Source organism: Phaethon aethereus (assembly GCF_964289735.1).
Source record: "Phaethon aethereus genome assembly, chromosome: Z".
Lineage (NCBI taxonomy): Eukaryota > Metazoa > Chordata > Aves > Phaethontiformes > Phaethontidae > Phaethon > Phaethon aethereus.
The window spans coordinates 19,563,290-19,579,488 of NC_138577.1; the positions used below are offsets into that span (position 1 = coordinate 19,563,290).

At 47.0% G+C, this 16,199-nt stretch overlaps 1 protein-coding gene across 1 annotated transcript; it reads left to right on the forward strand.

Annotated features, from left to right (window-relative positions):
• The first annotated feature begins 443 nt into the window (after positions 1-443).
• On the forward strand, positions 444-13,973 carry ISL1 (ISL LIM homeobox 1). The gene is made up of 6 exons (XM_082013505.1): positions 444-2,269; positions 3,117-3,306; positions 6,242-6,501; positions 8,418-8,704; positions 10,168-10,335; positions 12,551-13,973. The coding sequence occupies exons 1-6, from the start codon at positions 2,242-2,244 to the stop codon at positions 12,665-12,667; spliced, it is 1,050 nt and encodes a 349-aa protein (XP_081869631.1). The 5' UTR covers positions 444-2,241; the 3' UTR covers positions 12,668-13,973.
• Positions 13,974-16,199: the final 2,226 nt, after the last annotated feature.

The following is a 16,199-nucleotide window of genomic DNA, read 5'->3' on the forward strand; positions in this document are numbered from 1 at the left end:
CTCTTATGGATATACGCATGCACACAAACACCCCCACATATATGTATATCGACAGCTTCTAGGGTGCAGAAGTAATCACCTAGCAGAGTCGCATTTCCCACTGTTTATTTAAACGTCGAATATGTAAAGCAACTGTGTGTGTGTGTTTACAACCATATCTTTACCTCCTGACACTATCTTGAGATCATTTCAAGACAACTTCGTTACCTTTACAAGTGGAAACGCTGGGTCCCATTCCCTGTTCGAAATAAAGCGGGAGGGTGTGTGTGCTCCCTCTGCTTCGGAAAGGAAAACATCTTGCAAATTAAGTTAGGACTCCGAGGGGGGCCGTTGTTTAGTCTCATCAGCAAATGCGAGTTTCAGAACTTTTTCTCGGCTGTTTCATTGCCACCAGATTTCCCCGCTGGAAGATATTCCACGTGTTCATGGCTTTGCCTCTCTTCCACCCAAACTCGGTTGCCTTTTGAAAAAATAGGACTTTGAAAAGAATCTATTTTCCTGATGAGTAGTGATTGGAGGGCACTTATACACCACGTTGATGAGGGCGGTGTAACAGCCCATATGGAACAGAACACAAAAATGGGATCTAAACAAACTCAAAGGGGACATTTAAGGGCGGGGGGGGGAAAGATTCGGAAGGGTTTGGGGTGGACACGCGGGCACAGTTTCGCGCACAGACTACTGAAAAGGCACCGTGTAGCCTGAGCTCAGCTTGCCCTTTGGAAAACACACACAAAGAAATCCGTGCCCACGGGAAAGCTGCATTTTGCCTGGTTGGGGAAGCTTTCCGGTAACCGCCCGCTGGAGCCCGCAGTCCCGCGGAGGCCGGTGCCCGGAGGGGCGGGCTGCGGGGCGCCATGCGCGGGTGCGCAGCCGGGGGCACCCCACCGCACCGCGCCCGGCCACGGTTCTCGGGTCCGGGCTTCCCACATCGCCTCCAGGGAGCAGCGCCGGAGAGCCGCGCAACGGCGGAGTCCGCGTCGTCTCCCTCTTTTTTTTTTTTTTTTTTTTTAAGAAGAATTTTAAGGGTCTTTTCACGGGGAAAGGCAGAAGTTCTTCACTTTTCTCCGCAAATATCCTTTCCTGGCCAGCCTACCAGAACGCCTAAACACAGGATGCGTTTCTATTTACAGATTGGGGGAAGAAAAAAAAAAAAAAAAGGAAAGGAAAAGGATCTAAAAGAGATTGGAAAACATAAATAGAATGGAGGGAGTGTGGAGAGACAATTTAAGGTAAATATTTGTACCTTCTTCGATCTTGTGTTTAGCAGAAACACATGCAGCTTTTAGGCAGGATTTTAGGAGAGAAGGAGGCTGGGGAAACCCACGAGCAGTCGCCCCTCGCGGCTGGGGCCGTGCCCCGCCAGCCCGCCTTGCTCTCCCCGCGCAGGGCAGCTTCGCCCGGGCAGAGTGGGGTCGTGGCTCCCGCCTAGGAGCGGTGAACGCTCGGAGAGGAAACAGTTGGATTAACACCACCACCACCCCCAAAAAAAAAAATTATGTATGTAAATTGTAAATACGGCACGGGAAGCCGAAGAGGGGGCAGGGGCGGAGGGGCGCTAGCGGGGCCGGGAAGGAAAATGAAAGGTGTGACGGGAGATAAGCGGCGGGGATGGAGCAGAGCGACAAGAAGAAAGTATAAAGGGAAATACAAATGAGGAGCGAGGAAAAGTTGCCTCCGAGAGCCCGAGCCGGGGCCGCCGCGCCGCCAGACGCTGAAATATGATAATCAGAACAGCTGCGCCGCGCCGCCCGCAGCCAATGGGCGCCGCGCAGGCGTGACGTCCCCTCGCATGACGTCAGGCCAATGGCGAGAGGGCTGAGTTGGAGCAGAGAAGTTTGAGTAAGAGATAAGGGCGAGGCGAGTGCCCAAGCCGCCAGCGCCCAGTCCGGCATCGCCGCGCCGCCGCACCGCACCGCGCCGCTTCCGCACCGCGCAGCTCCCGCACCGCGCCGCGCGGCCGGACCCCGCCGCGCCCCTGGCGCCGCGCACCGCTCCGCGCTTCACTGCGCGTCCCCTTCTCTCTCTGCAGCCCTGACAGTGTCTCCCACGCCGGTGGTGTTTTGTTTTGCTTTTTTTTGTTTTTCATTTCAAGTCTCTTTTTTTTTTTCTTTTGTTATTACTACTTCTACTTTTTTTTTTTTTTTTTTTTTTTAGCGACCGCTCTCAGTCTTAAGACTTTGGGGTCTTAAAACGAAACCGTACACCATTTCACTGTGGACATTACACCCTCTTACAGATATGGGAGACATGGGAGACCCACCAAAAAGTAAGGCGGAATTTTTACCGTTGTTGGAATAAATGTGCTGTCTATTGTAATCGTCTCAGGCAGGCGAACTGGTAAAGAGCTGAACTTCATTTGAATGGTAGAGAAGGTGCCTTTGTTGCCATGCCTGCATGCTTGCTGTGTTTTAACCTCGTAGCTTTGTATGTTAATAGCCTGGGGTCCGGCTCTTTTTTAAAGTTTGGGGAGCAGGCGGGATTCTAACGGGATCTCCAACCACGGAGCCTTAAATTCTCCTCATGCTAGAGTGCGGGGAGGCTGTCTGTCTGACTATCCAGCACCTAGTCCGTCTAGAGGAATTAGCATTGGACTTGCAAAAGAGAGCAAGTGACAACCGTAATGATGCTTGTTCTTGCTAGCAAGCCTCGAATCCTCTCTTCTATGAGAAAGGGCTGAATGGGAAGCGCAACCAGCCCCGCGCTCATCGTTTCCAGTCAGAGCCTTTTAAAAATTGAAATCAAACATATAGCTGCACTCCCCGTAAGGAAAGGAATCCAAACAAACAAACAATCAAATAAAAATAAAACAACGAGGGAGTTTGGAGTTTTGATTCCGTGCAAGGCTTGCGAAATGAGGACCTTCACCCCGAAGACTATTCACATCTGCATTTTAACATATGTTCCGCCTCCTTTCTAAACCGGGCAAGGTTTTGATGGCACACTTCAATTACCATCCAAAAGAGTAATACTCTTTAAAAAAAGAAGAAAAAAAAAAAAACAAAAGAAACAGCAACATTCCCAGAGTACGCCCTGTAAGGGAACGACACTAAAAGTGTGTTTATCTCTGTAGGAGAGTAAACGGTTAGTCAATCATGTATTTATTTTCATTTCAGAAAAACGCCTGATTTCCCTATGTGTTGGTTGCGGCAATCAAATTCACGATCAGTATATTCTGAGGGTTTCTCCGGATTTGGAATGGCATGCGGCGTGTTTGAAGTGTGCAGAGTGTAATCAGTATTTGGACGAGACCTGTACGTGCTTTGTTAGGGATGGCAAAACCTACTGTAAAAGAGATTATATCAGGTACGCCATTTACGTTGTTTAATTCTTCGGTGAGAATTCTTTCTTTTTTCTTTTTTTGTTAACTTTATAAATCTGACAGAGGTAAGGAGAGGAAAAATTGTGAGTGAGAGGGTGCAAAAGCAATTGGTATGTTTTTAAGTGATTTTCCCATAGATAGGCAGGCGAGGAAAAAAGTTGGAGTCGTCAAGGTTTTTATTCCACAGATTCAAATGCAAATTTCTGTATAAAGAAAACCACATTCGGGAACTGCTAGCAACTGTGTGGGACGCTCCTAAGGATTTTGGCAATGCATCCTGTGATTCTAACGAAGTGGGAAATCGTAGGTAATGGAGAATATTTTCAATAGTGTGAATATTACGAGAAAGACGGTACTGGTCGCTTTTTTATACCTGAGTAACCCATCTCTGTTTTTGCAAAGGCATAATGACATTCATAAGAAAGGCACTTCAAGCATGTATGCCGTAAAAATAAATACACGGGAGGGGAAAAAAAACCCAAATTTATTTAAACTAGGCCTATCAAAAACAAAAAAGCAAAACAAAAACAAAACCGAAGTTTTCTTCAGAATGAAGGATCCTTTTGTGGGGAAGTTTAAAACCCAGAGCGAAATGTTTCTTCGCTAAAATAACTGACATTTAATCTTTTTAAATATTAACCCCTTTGGTGATATCTGACTGCCTTTTCTTTCTTATCTTATCTGTACTGATGAATTAGACAGAGCAGATCAAATTGCCCATCATCTGTTCGCGAACAATTGGGTATATTTAGATAATGGAACCGCTTCCTTCCTCACATTAAAATCTGGTAACTGATAAAATGTGAGAGTTGCCAATCCTGACACTATAGAGAAACCAAAGCAGGAATTTCGACTGTGTTTATTATTTGTGCTCCTGGGTCATTCTGATCCGTTTCAGTGTCGTCTACTGATTTTGCCAAACCAGAACTTTGTATGACACTGAGGTATGGACAGTATTATTTTCTTTACAGAAAGTTTTGGGAGCAAGTACCTACCTAGCCACCTAACATATCTTTCTAGCTTCTTTGTAATTCTGAATTTAAATAAAGCACTTGAGTCTTTCATTCTCCAGTGCACAATGCATAAGCAGATCATTCTTTCAAGCCATGTTGTGCGATCATTCTCAAAGTTTTACCATGGTGAAAAACACTCTACTTTTTTTCTTTCTTTTCTTACTTTTAAACTTTGGAGCCGTGTTTTCGAATGTTGTCCTTTCACTAATTTTAAATGAAAGGAAAACGTTCGAATGGAGATGTGCTCACTTACCTCCTGCTAGTAGTCAGCGGGAGAAATTTAAACAAAATAAATTGCGTGTCTTTTAAGATGATACAGAATACATTTTATTTGCTACAGATTAAAAGTAATAGGTACGTTATGTGCAAGTCGACTTTGAATTAGACCGTGGGCCAATCTATACTTGTCAGACATGTGGGCGGCCCCCCCTCCCCCCAACTTTTGTACCTATTAATGCCTACACTTTGCGGTTGCTCTGTTCTTTTGCCGTGTAGCTGTTTGTTTGGGGCTTTTTCTTCTCAAACCCTTGTAATTCATAGAAATACATAGCTCTGAATATAGGATTAGTACACCTCAATAGACGTAGCGCCTAAAGATGTGTGTAAATAAACATCTGTACCCACAAGCATACGTCAAAGATGGTATCTCTAAGGAAGCGTCCTGGCGAGGAAATGTGTGGGGATGAATATTGGCTGAGTTTTAGGAGCAGCTTCTACAGTTCTGTGGATTATGTGCGTGCACATCTGCGGAAAGATGTTAATTTTACTGAATACCAGGGAGGGAGGCTAAGGCGTGATCAATGGGAGCAGAGGGACTCTGCAGTTCCAGGCACCCGAGTTGGACCGTTTTCTCATGTTCACCTACGGATGGATGACCTGTCCCCCTCTCCTCCACGAGAGACGAGGAACTCGCCACCCACTCCGGCGTGTGACCCCAGAAGCCCATGGCCAACTGTCAGCGAGAAGCCGTCCTTGCGGGGCTGCCGGAGGGCTTGCGGCCAGGAGGAGAGGGACAGGGGCAGGCAGGCTGAGGTGGGGAAGGCTGCGGGGCCAAAGCACCCAAAGTACCTTTTAGTAGGGGGCGAGGAGTTACACTATTCTATGTGTGAGCGTGTATATGGGGAGGGGGGTGTGTGCCTGGTATGAAATTAACCTGACGAGAGAGGATAAGGGGACGAGCCCCGGCCGCGTCACAGAGCCTTAGCAGCCGGTAGCCCGGCCACACGTTAAGCGGCAGAAGTCCTGAGTGGGGTCCTCGCAAACAAAACCAAAACCAAAAACCAAAACAATAACAAAACAAAAAAAACAAAACACACAGAGAAAACTCCCACCATTTGGTGAGGTTGCCACGTTTGTGCGTGGGGAGCGAGTGGAAGCTTCTCCAGCCTGGCCTGTTCCCCCGTGTAACCCGGGGACAGACTAGGTAAGATCCCCCCGCCGTGAGGAGGGAGGGAGAGAGCGGGCAGGGACATCGCTGGCTGCAGCCCGGGCGCAGGGGCAGGAGAGAGAGGTCGGCAGCTCCTCGGGAAGGAAGGGGGTGGCTTTTTTGTTTCTCCCCGTTTCTCCTTCCACTTCTGCCGCCCCTTTCCTCCCCGCTTTCCTTGCCCACCGGAGTGTCCGGGTCCCCACCGCCTTTTACGGAGTGGGGTTCAGGGCACCGGCAGCAAGAGCGAATCAGTTTTGCTCCTTTCCTCTCCTGGCTACTGTATTTTCAAGGCTTGTTTAACTAGTGGACTGCGTGTGGCGCGTCTACGCGGGGCCACAGGGCTGCCCACGACCGGGAGTGAAAATTTCTCTCTTTTTTCCCTTCCCCACCCCCACCGCCTTCCCTTGCCCTCCCCTTTACCCCTCCCGTGCTCTCCCTCCTTCCTCCTTTCTCCTTCTTTCTGGGCTGGGCCCTGCTCAGGTTATACGGCATCAAGTGCGCCAAGTGCAGCATCGGCTTCAGCAAGAATGACTTCGTGATGCGCGCCCGCGCCAAGGTGTACCACATCGAGTGTTTCCGCTGCGTGGCCTGCAGCCGCCAGCTCATCCCCGGCGATGAATTCGCGCTGCGGGAGGACGGCCTCTTCTGCCGGGCGGACCACGACGTGGTGGAGCGGGCCAGCCTGGGCGCCGGGGACCCCCTCAGCCCCCTGCACCCCGCCCGGCCGCTGCAGATGGCAGGTACCGCCCGCACCCCGGCGCCGCGGAAGCCCGGGTGGCAGCGGCTCCCGTGCCCCCGCGGAAAGGCGGCGGCGCGCCCCACGCTCGTGGCTGCCGCGGGTCCGGCTGCGGCCAGAAGACGCCCGCGTCCGCGGCACACGTGAGGCGGAGACATCGCCGCGGGGGGGCCGCAGCCCCGCCAACCTGCGCCCCTCCTGCTGCCACCGCGCAGCGCGGCGGTAGTCGCCCCGTCCCGTCCCCTCGCGCTCGGGCAGGCGGGAGCCGGGGTCGGAGCGGGGCGAGCCGCGGCAGCGGATGGGTCTGCGGCAGCGCGCAGAGCCCCCTGCCCCCGGAGAGGGCGGGACGGCCATTCTAAGCAGGGGTGGAAGCGGGGCCCGAAAAGAGATAGACTTCATAACTACAGGCGAGCGCTCAGGCGGTAATTTAAAACTGTCAACAAGCTAATCTTGGGTAATTGCCTTTTAAAGTGACTCTGCCTGCTTGCAACGTTTTATGTGATTCGATGAGAATTTCACCTTAAAACTCAGCATTGCGACTTCGGAGTCGCCCCACCGTACAACTTTACTTGCGCTTTCAGTTCGCGACGGGCACATCAGATACTCGGCGACGCTTAGCTTTAGGAAAGGGCACATCTCTGGGGCAAACTAGGCTGGACAGTACAAGGTTGGCCGGCGTTATTGCCGTGCAAGTAACCGTAAGTTTAAAGGTTATTTACAAACACAAGAGATGTTTAAACGGGCTCGTTTCCCGCTTCTGAGTTGCTTTCAGATGACATATCTGTATACAGGGAGAAAAAATCCCGTAGTTGATCGTGGCAGAATTTTATAGAGATTGTGCCTGCTGCCTGTAGCGTCTTTCTGCATCTCTCCGGAAGACGTACTGTGTCTGCAGGTACAATACTGGTAACAGCTGAAGTCTTCGTATTCTCTTCATCGCATTTGCTTATTTATTGTTATAATCAGAACAGTCGGACCCCGACTGTACAAAAACAAGCACTTCTGAATATCAGAAACCAGAGTTTGAGCGGTAACGCCCCCTCAGTGTTTTTATTTTTCTCTTGACTGGGTCAAATTACATCTAGGTAGCTATAGCTACACAATACACAGAAGAATATCAGAACCTCACGAACACTTTTAGCTCTCGATGTGACGCTACCCGTAGATTTGCATTTCTTGGCGGTCTCCGTGAGTTGCTAGGCTTGTTCCCCTTTTAAAGAATTGGCAAAACATTTTTTTTTTTAGTAGTTATCAAAAGTCGACATAAATTCGCCTAGCATCTCCACTTTCTAAGATAGACCCCCTGCCTCCTGAGCTCTGCGATATTCGGCGCTTTCACAAGATATTCCTCCACGCTCACGGTGCAGCGGGTTTGGCTTGTTTTGCTTTGATTTGGAAGCATCGAGCTGCCGGGAGCTGTTGCACGTTATCGCGGCCTCTGGATAAACTGAGGCGGATTCAGTATACAAGAAGCACACCCTATTTATGACTAATTTTATCTTTCATTAATTTTCGGGCCAAAAATCCGTTTTGGCGATTTATCGGGAAATAAATACATAAAACCCTCCTGCTCCTTTCCGAGCGCACGCACACCTTAACGAACTCGCCCTCCCCTGTCAAGTCTCATACCGGTTTAAGCTTCTGTCATTAAGGGTTTCGAGGGTGGTGGTGGTAGTTTGTTTTTGCAAATTAATTAGCTGTGGAGTCAGAAATGTCATTCCTGTCACTCCACCAGCGCATAAAGCAGCGGAGGCTGCGGGAACGCCGGTAGATCTGACTGCTTGAATGGCCTTTGGAAGAGGGTTCATCACCCCCCCGCCCCCGCCCCTCCCTGTACCTCCAGCGTAGGCTCAGAGCCTCTGCAGACTCTCTGCTTCCTACTCACGGGGATCTTCTTCCTCCCTTCCCCTTCCCTTACAGCAGAACCTATCTCTGCCAGACAGCCAGCTCTGCGACCCCACGTCCACAAGCAGCCCGAGAAGACCACCCGAGTCCGGACTGTCCTTAATGAAAAGCAGCTTCACACCTTGAGGACCTGCTACGCTGCCAACCCCAGACCCGATGCCCTCATGAAAGAGCAACTGGTGGAAATGACTGGCCTCAGCCCGAGGGTCATCAGGGTTTGGTTTCAAAACAAGCGGTGCAAGGACAAAAAAAGGAGCATTATGATGAAGCAGCTTCAGCAACAGCAGCCCAATGACAAAACTGTAAGTCACTTCAGCCTCTGACCGTGCCCTGCTTTCCTTCCCAAGGAGAAACGCCTGGGCTATGTCCAGCTCGGCCAGCCTCGGCGATCGGTTTTGACGATTTTGTGGAAGCTCCCTTAAAACAAAGAAAATTATAACTATTACCCGATTGTTTCTGCTGCCTGTGCAATTAAAACAGACCACAGCGAGGAGCCGATATAGGCTGCTCAAGCGAACACATGTCTTTCTGTGGGGCTAAGGGTACGCAGTGGGTTAGGCTAACTTCTCTGCAGCGTGCATTGCCACCTGCAGAGCTTATGGGATGTAATAAGCCCAGCCTTGTGTAATATTTATGCTGCAAATGCAAAGGGCTCCTTGAGGGGAAAATGACGCTTTCGCCCTCTTCGATGGTTTTACACAGAAGTAAACCCAGAAGTAAACCCCATGAGTGAAAGGAAAACTTGATGTATTTTCTTAGCACTTTATACGCTACAATATGTATGTGTGTGTTTGACACTGCACTTACTGTAGAAAAAGACACATGCAATGCAGTTTTTGTAATTACCATCGTATTTACAGGTTATGTAAAATATATACAGTTCTTGTGCAGAAATATGTTGAGTTCTTGACTGCAGGCATGTGCACGTGTGAGGCAAACAAGCGGCAAGAGCTGGATTCAGCACAGCAAACTGGCTGTCTCCATTTTAAGCCAACTTTTTTCTTTTTTCTTTTTTTTTTTTCTCTGCTGTCGTTAGTCCACTTGAAGAAGAGTCTGTTATTCTCCCAGTGTATGTTGACTGACCTGAGAATGACTATTAATTCATAAGGCTGCCTAGTTAAGTGGAATTTAAGGAGTTTCATTTTACCCTGCTGGAATGCAATAAAACACGATGTTATTAACTCGCCTGAACAATCTATTCGTCGAGGCTTGGAGTTATTTTGTACACAGTGCCTACAACCACAGGGCATACTGGGAGGGCTGAGGTTTGGTGGTTTGTTTGTTGTTTTTGGGGGGGTTTTTTTGGAGGAGAGGTGTTTTTTGGTTTTTTTTGTTTTTAAAAGCAGGGTACTGACGTACCCCAGGTTTGCCGTGCAGTGGTTATACGATCCAGTTAAGGTCAGGCAGAACAAAACCAACCTGGATGCGAAATAGAAAGGCAGCGTGATTAACCGTTTCTGGTGCCGAGCCGTGCATCGGCAGCCGAGATACAGGGTGCTCGTGTTTAAGAAAGCTTGGAGGGGAGGGGGTATGCCTTGAGAGAAATAGGAGGATTAAAGGGAAATAAAGTAAACTTCCACCGCGATAAATGCAGCGGGTAGAAATAGGCTGACCTAGAGTAGAATGGAGTAAGACATTCACAGCAGATTAACAAAGCAAATACAAGCGACTGTATAGATAAGATAGAAAGCAGTTTATTGACTCAGCGCTTATATACAATAAAGCTAACCAAGCTCATTAACATCTTTTGCTGGGCTGTTTACAGAATATCCAAGGGATGACAGGAACTCCGATGGTGGCTGCTAGTCCGGAGAGACATGACGGCGGTTTACAGGCGAACCCGGTGGAGGTGCAGAGTTACCAGCCGCCCTGGAAAGTACTGAGCGACTTCGCGTTGCAGAGTGACATAGACCAACCTGCTTTTCAGCAACTAGTAAGTGTCGGTTCCCAGCCGGGGCAGGCCAACCTGCACCCGGGTCGGAAGAGTCAGCGGGGTTGCGGGGGGCGGACGCGGAATTCCCTAAACGTGCCGGACGCCCTCGGAGGGATGAGCAGTTCAGAATAGCCGTGTTTTCCTGAAATTGCAAGGTGGGCGCGATGGCACTCTGTAAGTACGGCGAACTGAATTGATTTATTAGGGCTTGGTGCAAAATCTACCTTGGAGCACAGCAGAGCTCTTGCCGAGTCGAGTGGGAGCTGGATAACGCCCGATCCCGCTCCGAGGCTAACTCAGCTCGCACACTGCTGAAAACTGAAAGCACCTCTATCCAGAGAACTAGAACATTCTTCATGTGTCATTTAATTTTATGTACATTTCTGAAAGCAGTTTCTAAAATTCGCCCCTCCTCCCTTAGAGCCAATTTTGCCCTTTATGCGATAGCATGGCTGTGCCCTTGTTTTCTCACACAAACATGAATAGCTGAATTAAATTTTTGACGTCCTTCTTTTAAGCATGTGCCTCTAGATATAACTTTATATATCCATAGATACATATATACACACGAATGTATACATATATATAGCTTACATTAAATGTTGTGCTTTGGAAAGGGAATTGTTAGTATGTATTCCCGTGAACAATTCAAGCGATATAATAAACTGCCTTAAGCCAAAAGAAAACAGACCTTTTAGAATAAATTCTGTTCTTAACTCACTTCCTTATGCCTACGTCATTTGGCAGCTCATATGGGACCATATCATCTACAATACTTAGGCCCAACAGGGTGAATTAAGGACAGAAGTTCAGCCTTAAGTCAATTTCCTGGCCTAAGTGTGTTAAAACCAGATCTTTAAAATACTAAGGTACGTTGTGTATGGCTTTTCAGAGATTCAGAATAATACTTAATGATGATAAATTAACATATAGATCCTTTTTTGATCTGTTGGGCATCTTTTCAACATGAAGAAATGGAAGATGAAGGTTTGTGGCCATGTCTAGAATTGTTTTCAGACCTTATCAGTTTAGTATTGCGCTTTTTTGCAGGATTGCTTTTCTTTTGCCCAGTGGCAGGCTGCAGCTCACTGTGCTCACTCAGGAAGCTGTAGCACAGCAGCAGGGCTGTTTGCATCATCTTACCTCTAGAGCAACCACCGGTTCTCCTGCTTTAATCAAGCTGTCTAGTAGACACAAGAAAAATTGATCTCCTTCAGCTGCCTTCCATACTTATTATGCCTTAACAGAATACGAGACTTCAAAAACCTTTGATGCAGTGAGTTTTTGTAAGGAGTAGGTCTAATAACAAAAAAAAAAAAAAGTGGGATGGAAGATGGATAGACCAAATACACACATGCATATAGATAGACAGATCATTAGATAGGCAGACGAATATAAATATACATTATATTGGACATAATGTCTGACACTGAAAAGAGTTAAAATAGAAAATAATGGATGGAGCAGACACTTCATCGGCCGTTCAAGGCACATCTCTAATCTGGAAAGGGCCTTAATCACAGGATCGGCCAGCTAAATAGGTGCCAAAGAAATGCTTCTGGATTAGCAAAGCTCCACCCTTCAAACCATGTCTTATCCCAACACTGCTCCTAAACTAACAGGAGCAGCGGGGCACATTAGGATGGAGAAGTGTGACCTTTTTTATCAAACTGACTCTCTTTAAAAAGAGATAGCACCCACTCCAAATCACAAATGAAAGAGGTTGGCTTGTTTCAAATGCCTTTTGCTGCTGTATGCTCCTTCCAGGTTTATTTTAGTATGTGCACAAAGGGGAAAAAAGTAACCTTGCAGTTTTGTGTCAAAAAACACATGCACTCTTAAATAATTGACTAGAACATCCTGTTGGGATTGCTAATCTTGCAAGACAGGGAAGAAGGCCTCATTAATAAGTTTGTTTGATTATTTTCTTGATTTTTCAGTATTTTTTTAAAAGTTTTTTTTTAACCTGCTTTTTTGTGGTGATTTGACCGAAGACCTGAAGAAGATTCCTGTGAAGTCAATGGGGAAGTTAAACAAAGCAACAGAGAGTGACACAGCCTCCCGCAGAGATATATCAGGCCATTCAACTGCATGCCTGTGTATTTATTTTTACATTCTTCTTTGTCTTTGACCACTGCTTTTCTTTGATTGTTACAGTTGTAACAACACTTCTTCTTATTATTTTTCTTTTTTTTTTTTTTTTCTTTTTTGGCAGGTTAACTTTTCAGAAGGAGGACCTGGTTCCAATTCTACTGGAAGTGAAGTAGCATCAATGTCCTCTCAGCTGCCAGATACGCCCAACAGCATGGTAGCCAGTCCTATTGAGGCATGAGGAACAGTCATTCAGATTTCTGTTGTTGATGTTTCTGCCCTTACCCTTAACCCTGTTGGAGAAATTGGGGAATAGATCGCATTGGGACTCCGAAATTTAGAGGGGAAAAGTATTTAACAACCCTGTAATGAACCTAGCAAGGAACTGCTCCATGAAATGAACGGAGTCCTGTTTCAAAAAAACAAGGTAATATGGTAGCAACACTGTGAAGACAATCATGGGATCTTACTAGAATAAATACTAAAAAAAAAAAAAAAAAAAAAAGAAAATCTGCGCTATTCAATGATCAGAAGAGGATCGAAAAGACGTTTTCAAAACGTAACGGATTTGTATTTGTGGATCTAAAAAAAAAAAAAAAGAAAAAATTATCTTTTCATTTGACTGCACATCTTAGGGAGAAACCAAGGTAGAGGGGCTTTCTATCCAGTCCCTCTCAATCCGAATGGTGCTGTTTCTATATTGGTGATTGCCTTGCCAAAAGGAGCTCCAGTAGGTTTTCCATCATCAGGAAAGAGACAATTTACCCCTGCATTGTTGAAAGATTCATTGCAGGAAGGTGGAGCTGCATTGGTTTGCAATGTTGTTTTTAGTTGACTCTTAACAAGGGGTTGTTTCCTGGGTCTCTTCTAGCATGTACTGTAGCGGGGATTTGGTTTTGTTTGGTTGAGATCCACCCTCTATCAAGTCTGAAGCGATTAAAAATAGGTTTTTGAATTCCTCTTTAAAAACCAATTTATAAAAGCATTGCAACAAGGTATACCTCTATTTTGCCACAAAGCGTCTCGGGATAGTGTTTGAAATGTGTCCGTCCAAGAACCTTCCCCTCCCCCAGAGATGTGTATAGTCATTGGTTAAAACGACTGTTTTTCACTCTTTCTCTTTCTCTTTCTCTTTCTCTTTCTCTTTCTCTTTCTCTTTCTCTTTCTCTTTCTCTTTCTCTTTCTCTTTCTCTTTCTTCCTTTCCCTTTTTCCCTTTCTCTCTCTGTCTCTCTCTCAATAAAGAGAAAAAAGATTAAAAAAAAAGTAAAAGAAAAAAGAAAAAAAACCACCATTTTGTTTGCTCTTGCATTACAAGATTATAAAGTAATTTATTATTTATTATCGGAAGACTTGCCACTTTTCATGTCATTTGACTTATTTTTTTGTTTGCTGAAGTAAAACAAAAAAAAAAAAAGAAAAAAAAAAGGATGTACCGTGGTCTTTGAATTATATGTCTAATTCTATGTGGTTTTTGTCTTTTTTTTTCTTAAATATTATGTGAAATAAAAGCGCCATATGTAGAATTATTATATCTTCAGGATAATTTCACTAAATAAGCGTTTGGAATAGAGAAAATAATATTAATATTAAATAATGAACAAAGTTCCCTCTCTTAAATATTTACAAGTTAGCAGCTAAAATACCTGAAATAAAATATTGCATGCAAAGCAGGTCGTTAGTGAATAAAAGGAGTGTGATATTTTATTGCAAGTATTAACGATCAGCTTGTAAATTTCCGTTTCAACAACTATATCAGGGCTAGTTGGATGCCTTAGCTTTCAATCGGTAACGTTAGAAACTCTTGTCGTCCCCCCCATCCCTTGCCCTTAAAGGTAATATTACTCTAGGCATGATCTGACATAACGTTAAGACATCTAAAGAACTGAGAGCTCAGGCTTTTTGCTGAGTTCTATTATTTTTAAAAAATAATAAAAAGAAAGTGCTGTATACCAAAGCCTCGTTGTTGAGATTGTTGAAGTGACCTGTACTTTAAGTATAAGCTCCTGATAAAAGGGATGCTTTTTGCTTAACAAGTCAAGTATGACCATTATTTATCAGTGTCTGCTGTCAAAACGATTGAAAAATGCTGCAGGAGAAATAAGTTAAGGGGATATTGCTATGAAATTGCACGAATAACGTTCCTTATTTTCTGTCGACTTCCCTCTCTTCACTCCCTCTTTTCTTCCTTTTTTAATTTGCGGGGGAGAGGTAGTGAAAGCTAGAAACGTGGGCGATTTCTTGGGGAAAAATAGAATGAAGAAAAAGAAGAAAAAAAAAAAAACATAGGAAAGGGTTGTTTTTGCTCCAGTCGAAGTGCTCCCGGCCAGCACAAGACAAAGGCGAGCTTAAAAAAACCCTTAACAACTGGAATATACAGAGATTTTTAGTCTGACAAAGACAAGTTGGTTTGCATGACAGTTACTCCAAACCCTAATGTTTTCTTAACATAACCTTCTTTTTCCTCCCTCCTCACCATCTCAGCCCACCCTGAGCAAGCTCAGCCACAGAGTCAAACCATTTCGACAGTACAGAAAAAATAATAATAAAAAATGTTAAAAATCTAATACAAGGATTTCGATCATCCTGATTATAAACTGGATTCATTTTGTATGCTCAAGTGTAATACATTTTTGAGTACTTGATAAATATTTAAATAAATATGAAATCTACCTTAAATTGTGTGATCGGTAACCTTTGTGTTTTCATGCAGGATCAGAGGCTTGGTACGACGCTTCGGGGGGCGGGAGGGAGAAAGGGTGTCATTTCTGCCCGGTGGTCTAACCTGTAAGTTGTTTGAGTGGCTCTTACTGACCCGGGGGGAGGGGAGGGGGGGCAAAGAACGGGGAGTTTGGAGACCGAGTCCCCGGCTCGGGGGGTCTTTAACCGGCGCTGAAAACCTGTAAGGTCAGGGTAACACGGGGCCTTGGCGGTCGCCTTTTATTGCCTGGCAGCTAACGTGTAGGTGGGAAGCGCGGTCACCCCGAGGGGAGAGGCGCAGGGTTACGGCGGGGGCGACCCCGGGGGAGAGCCACCTGCGTGCAGGGCGTTGCTGAGCCCCCCCGACCTCCGGGCGGGGCCTTTGGGCAAGTCAAGGTCTGTCGTCTCCCAAGACCACGCAGGAGGGAAAGTCGAATTTTGGCTGGCCCTCCTTGCGACGGGAAGCGCCTCCGGCCCTGAGCGGGGCCGGGGCGGCGCGGCGCCCCGCGGTCCCGGCGCGCCCTCCTGGCGGCTGGGGCTGCCGCCGTGATAAGCGACTGCCCAGGAGGCAGGGGTTTGTGTTTGGGCTGCCAGCGGAGCGCCTCGCCGCTCGAAACACACCGGACAGCGTGTTTTCGGTGGGCTGCAGCCGAGCGCCGACTCCTCGGTTCTGCAGCGGGCTGCGGGCGGGAGCCCTACTCGGGATGCGCTGCGCCCACGCCTACCGCCGGGCTCCTGCCTGCACGCCCAGGGAGGTCCTGAGCCCACCCGAGACGTACGGGGGGGGGCTGTGGTGGCTTTTGCAGCGGCCGCTCAGGGGTCTCCACGTCGCCCCGGCCGCCACCAGCCCGCTCCGGCCCGCCCAGACCTGCCGCCCCGCGGCCGCACCGGAGCTCCCCCATCCCCCGCCGGCATTTCAGTTAAACAAAACTCGTCTTCTTTTAAGATTATTTCTTCCTGCGGGGCGAAGGGTGTTCTTCTATGGCCTTTGGTTCCCTTTCCCATTTCAGATATTTGCAGTGTATTTCCTCCCTCCCCCAAACTTTGAGTACTATCCGCCGCGGGGCAAATTAGA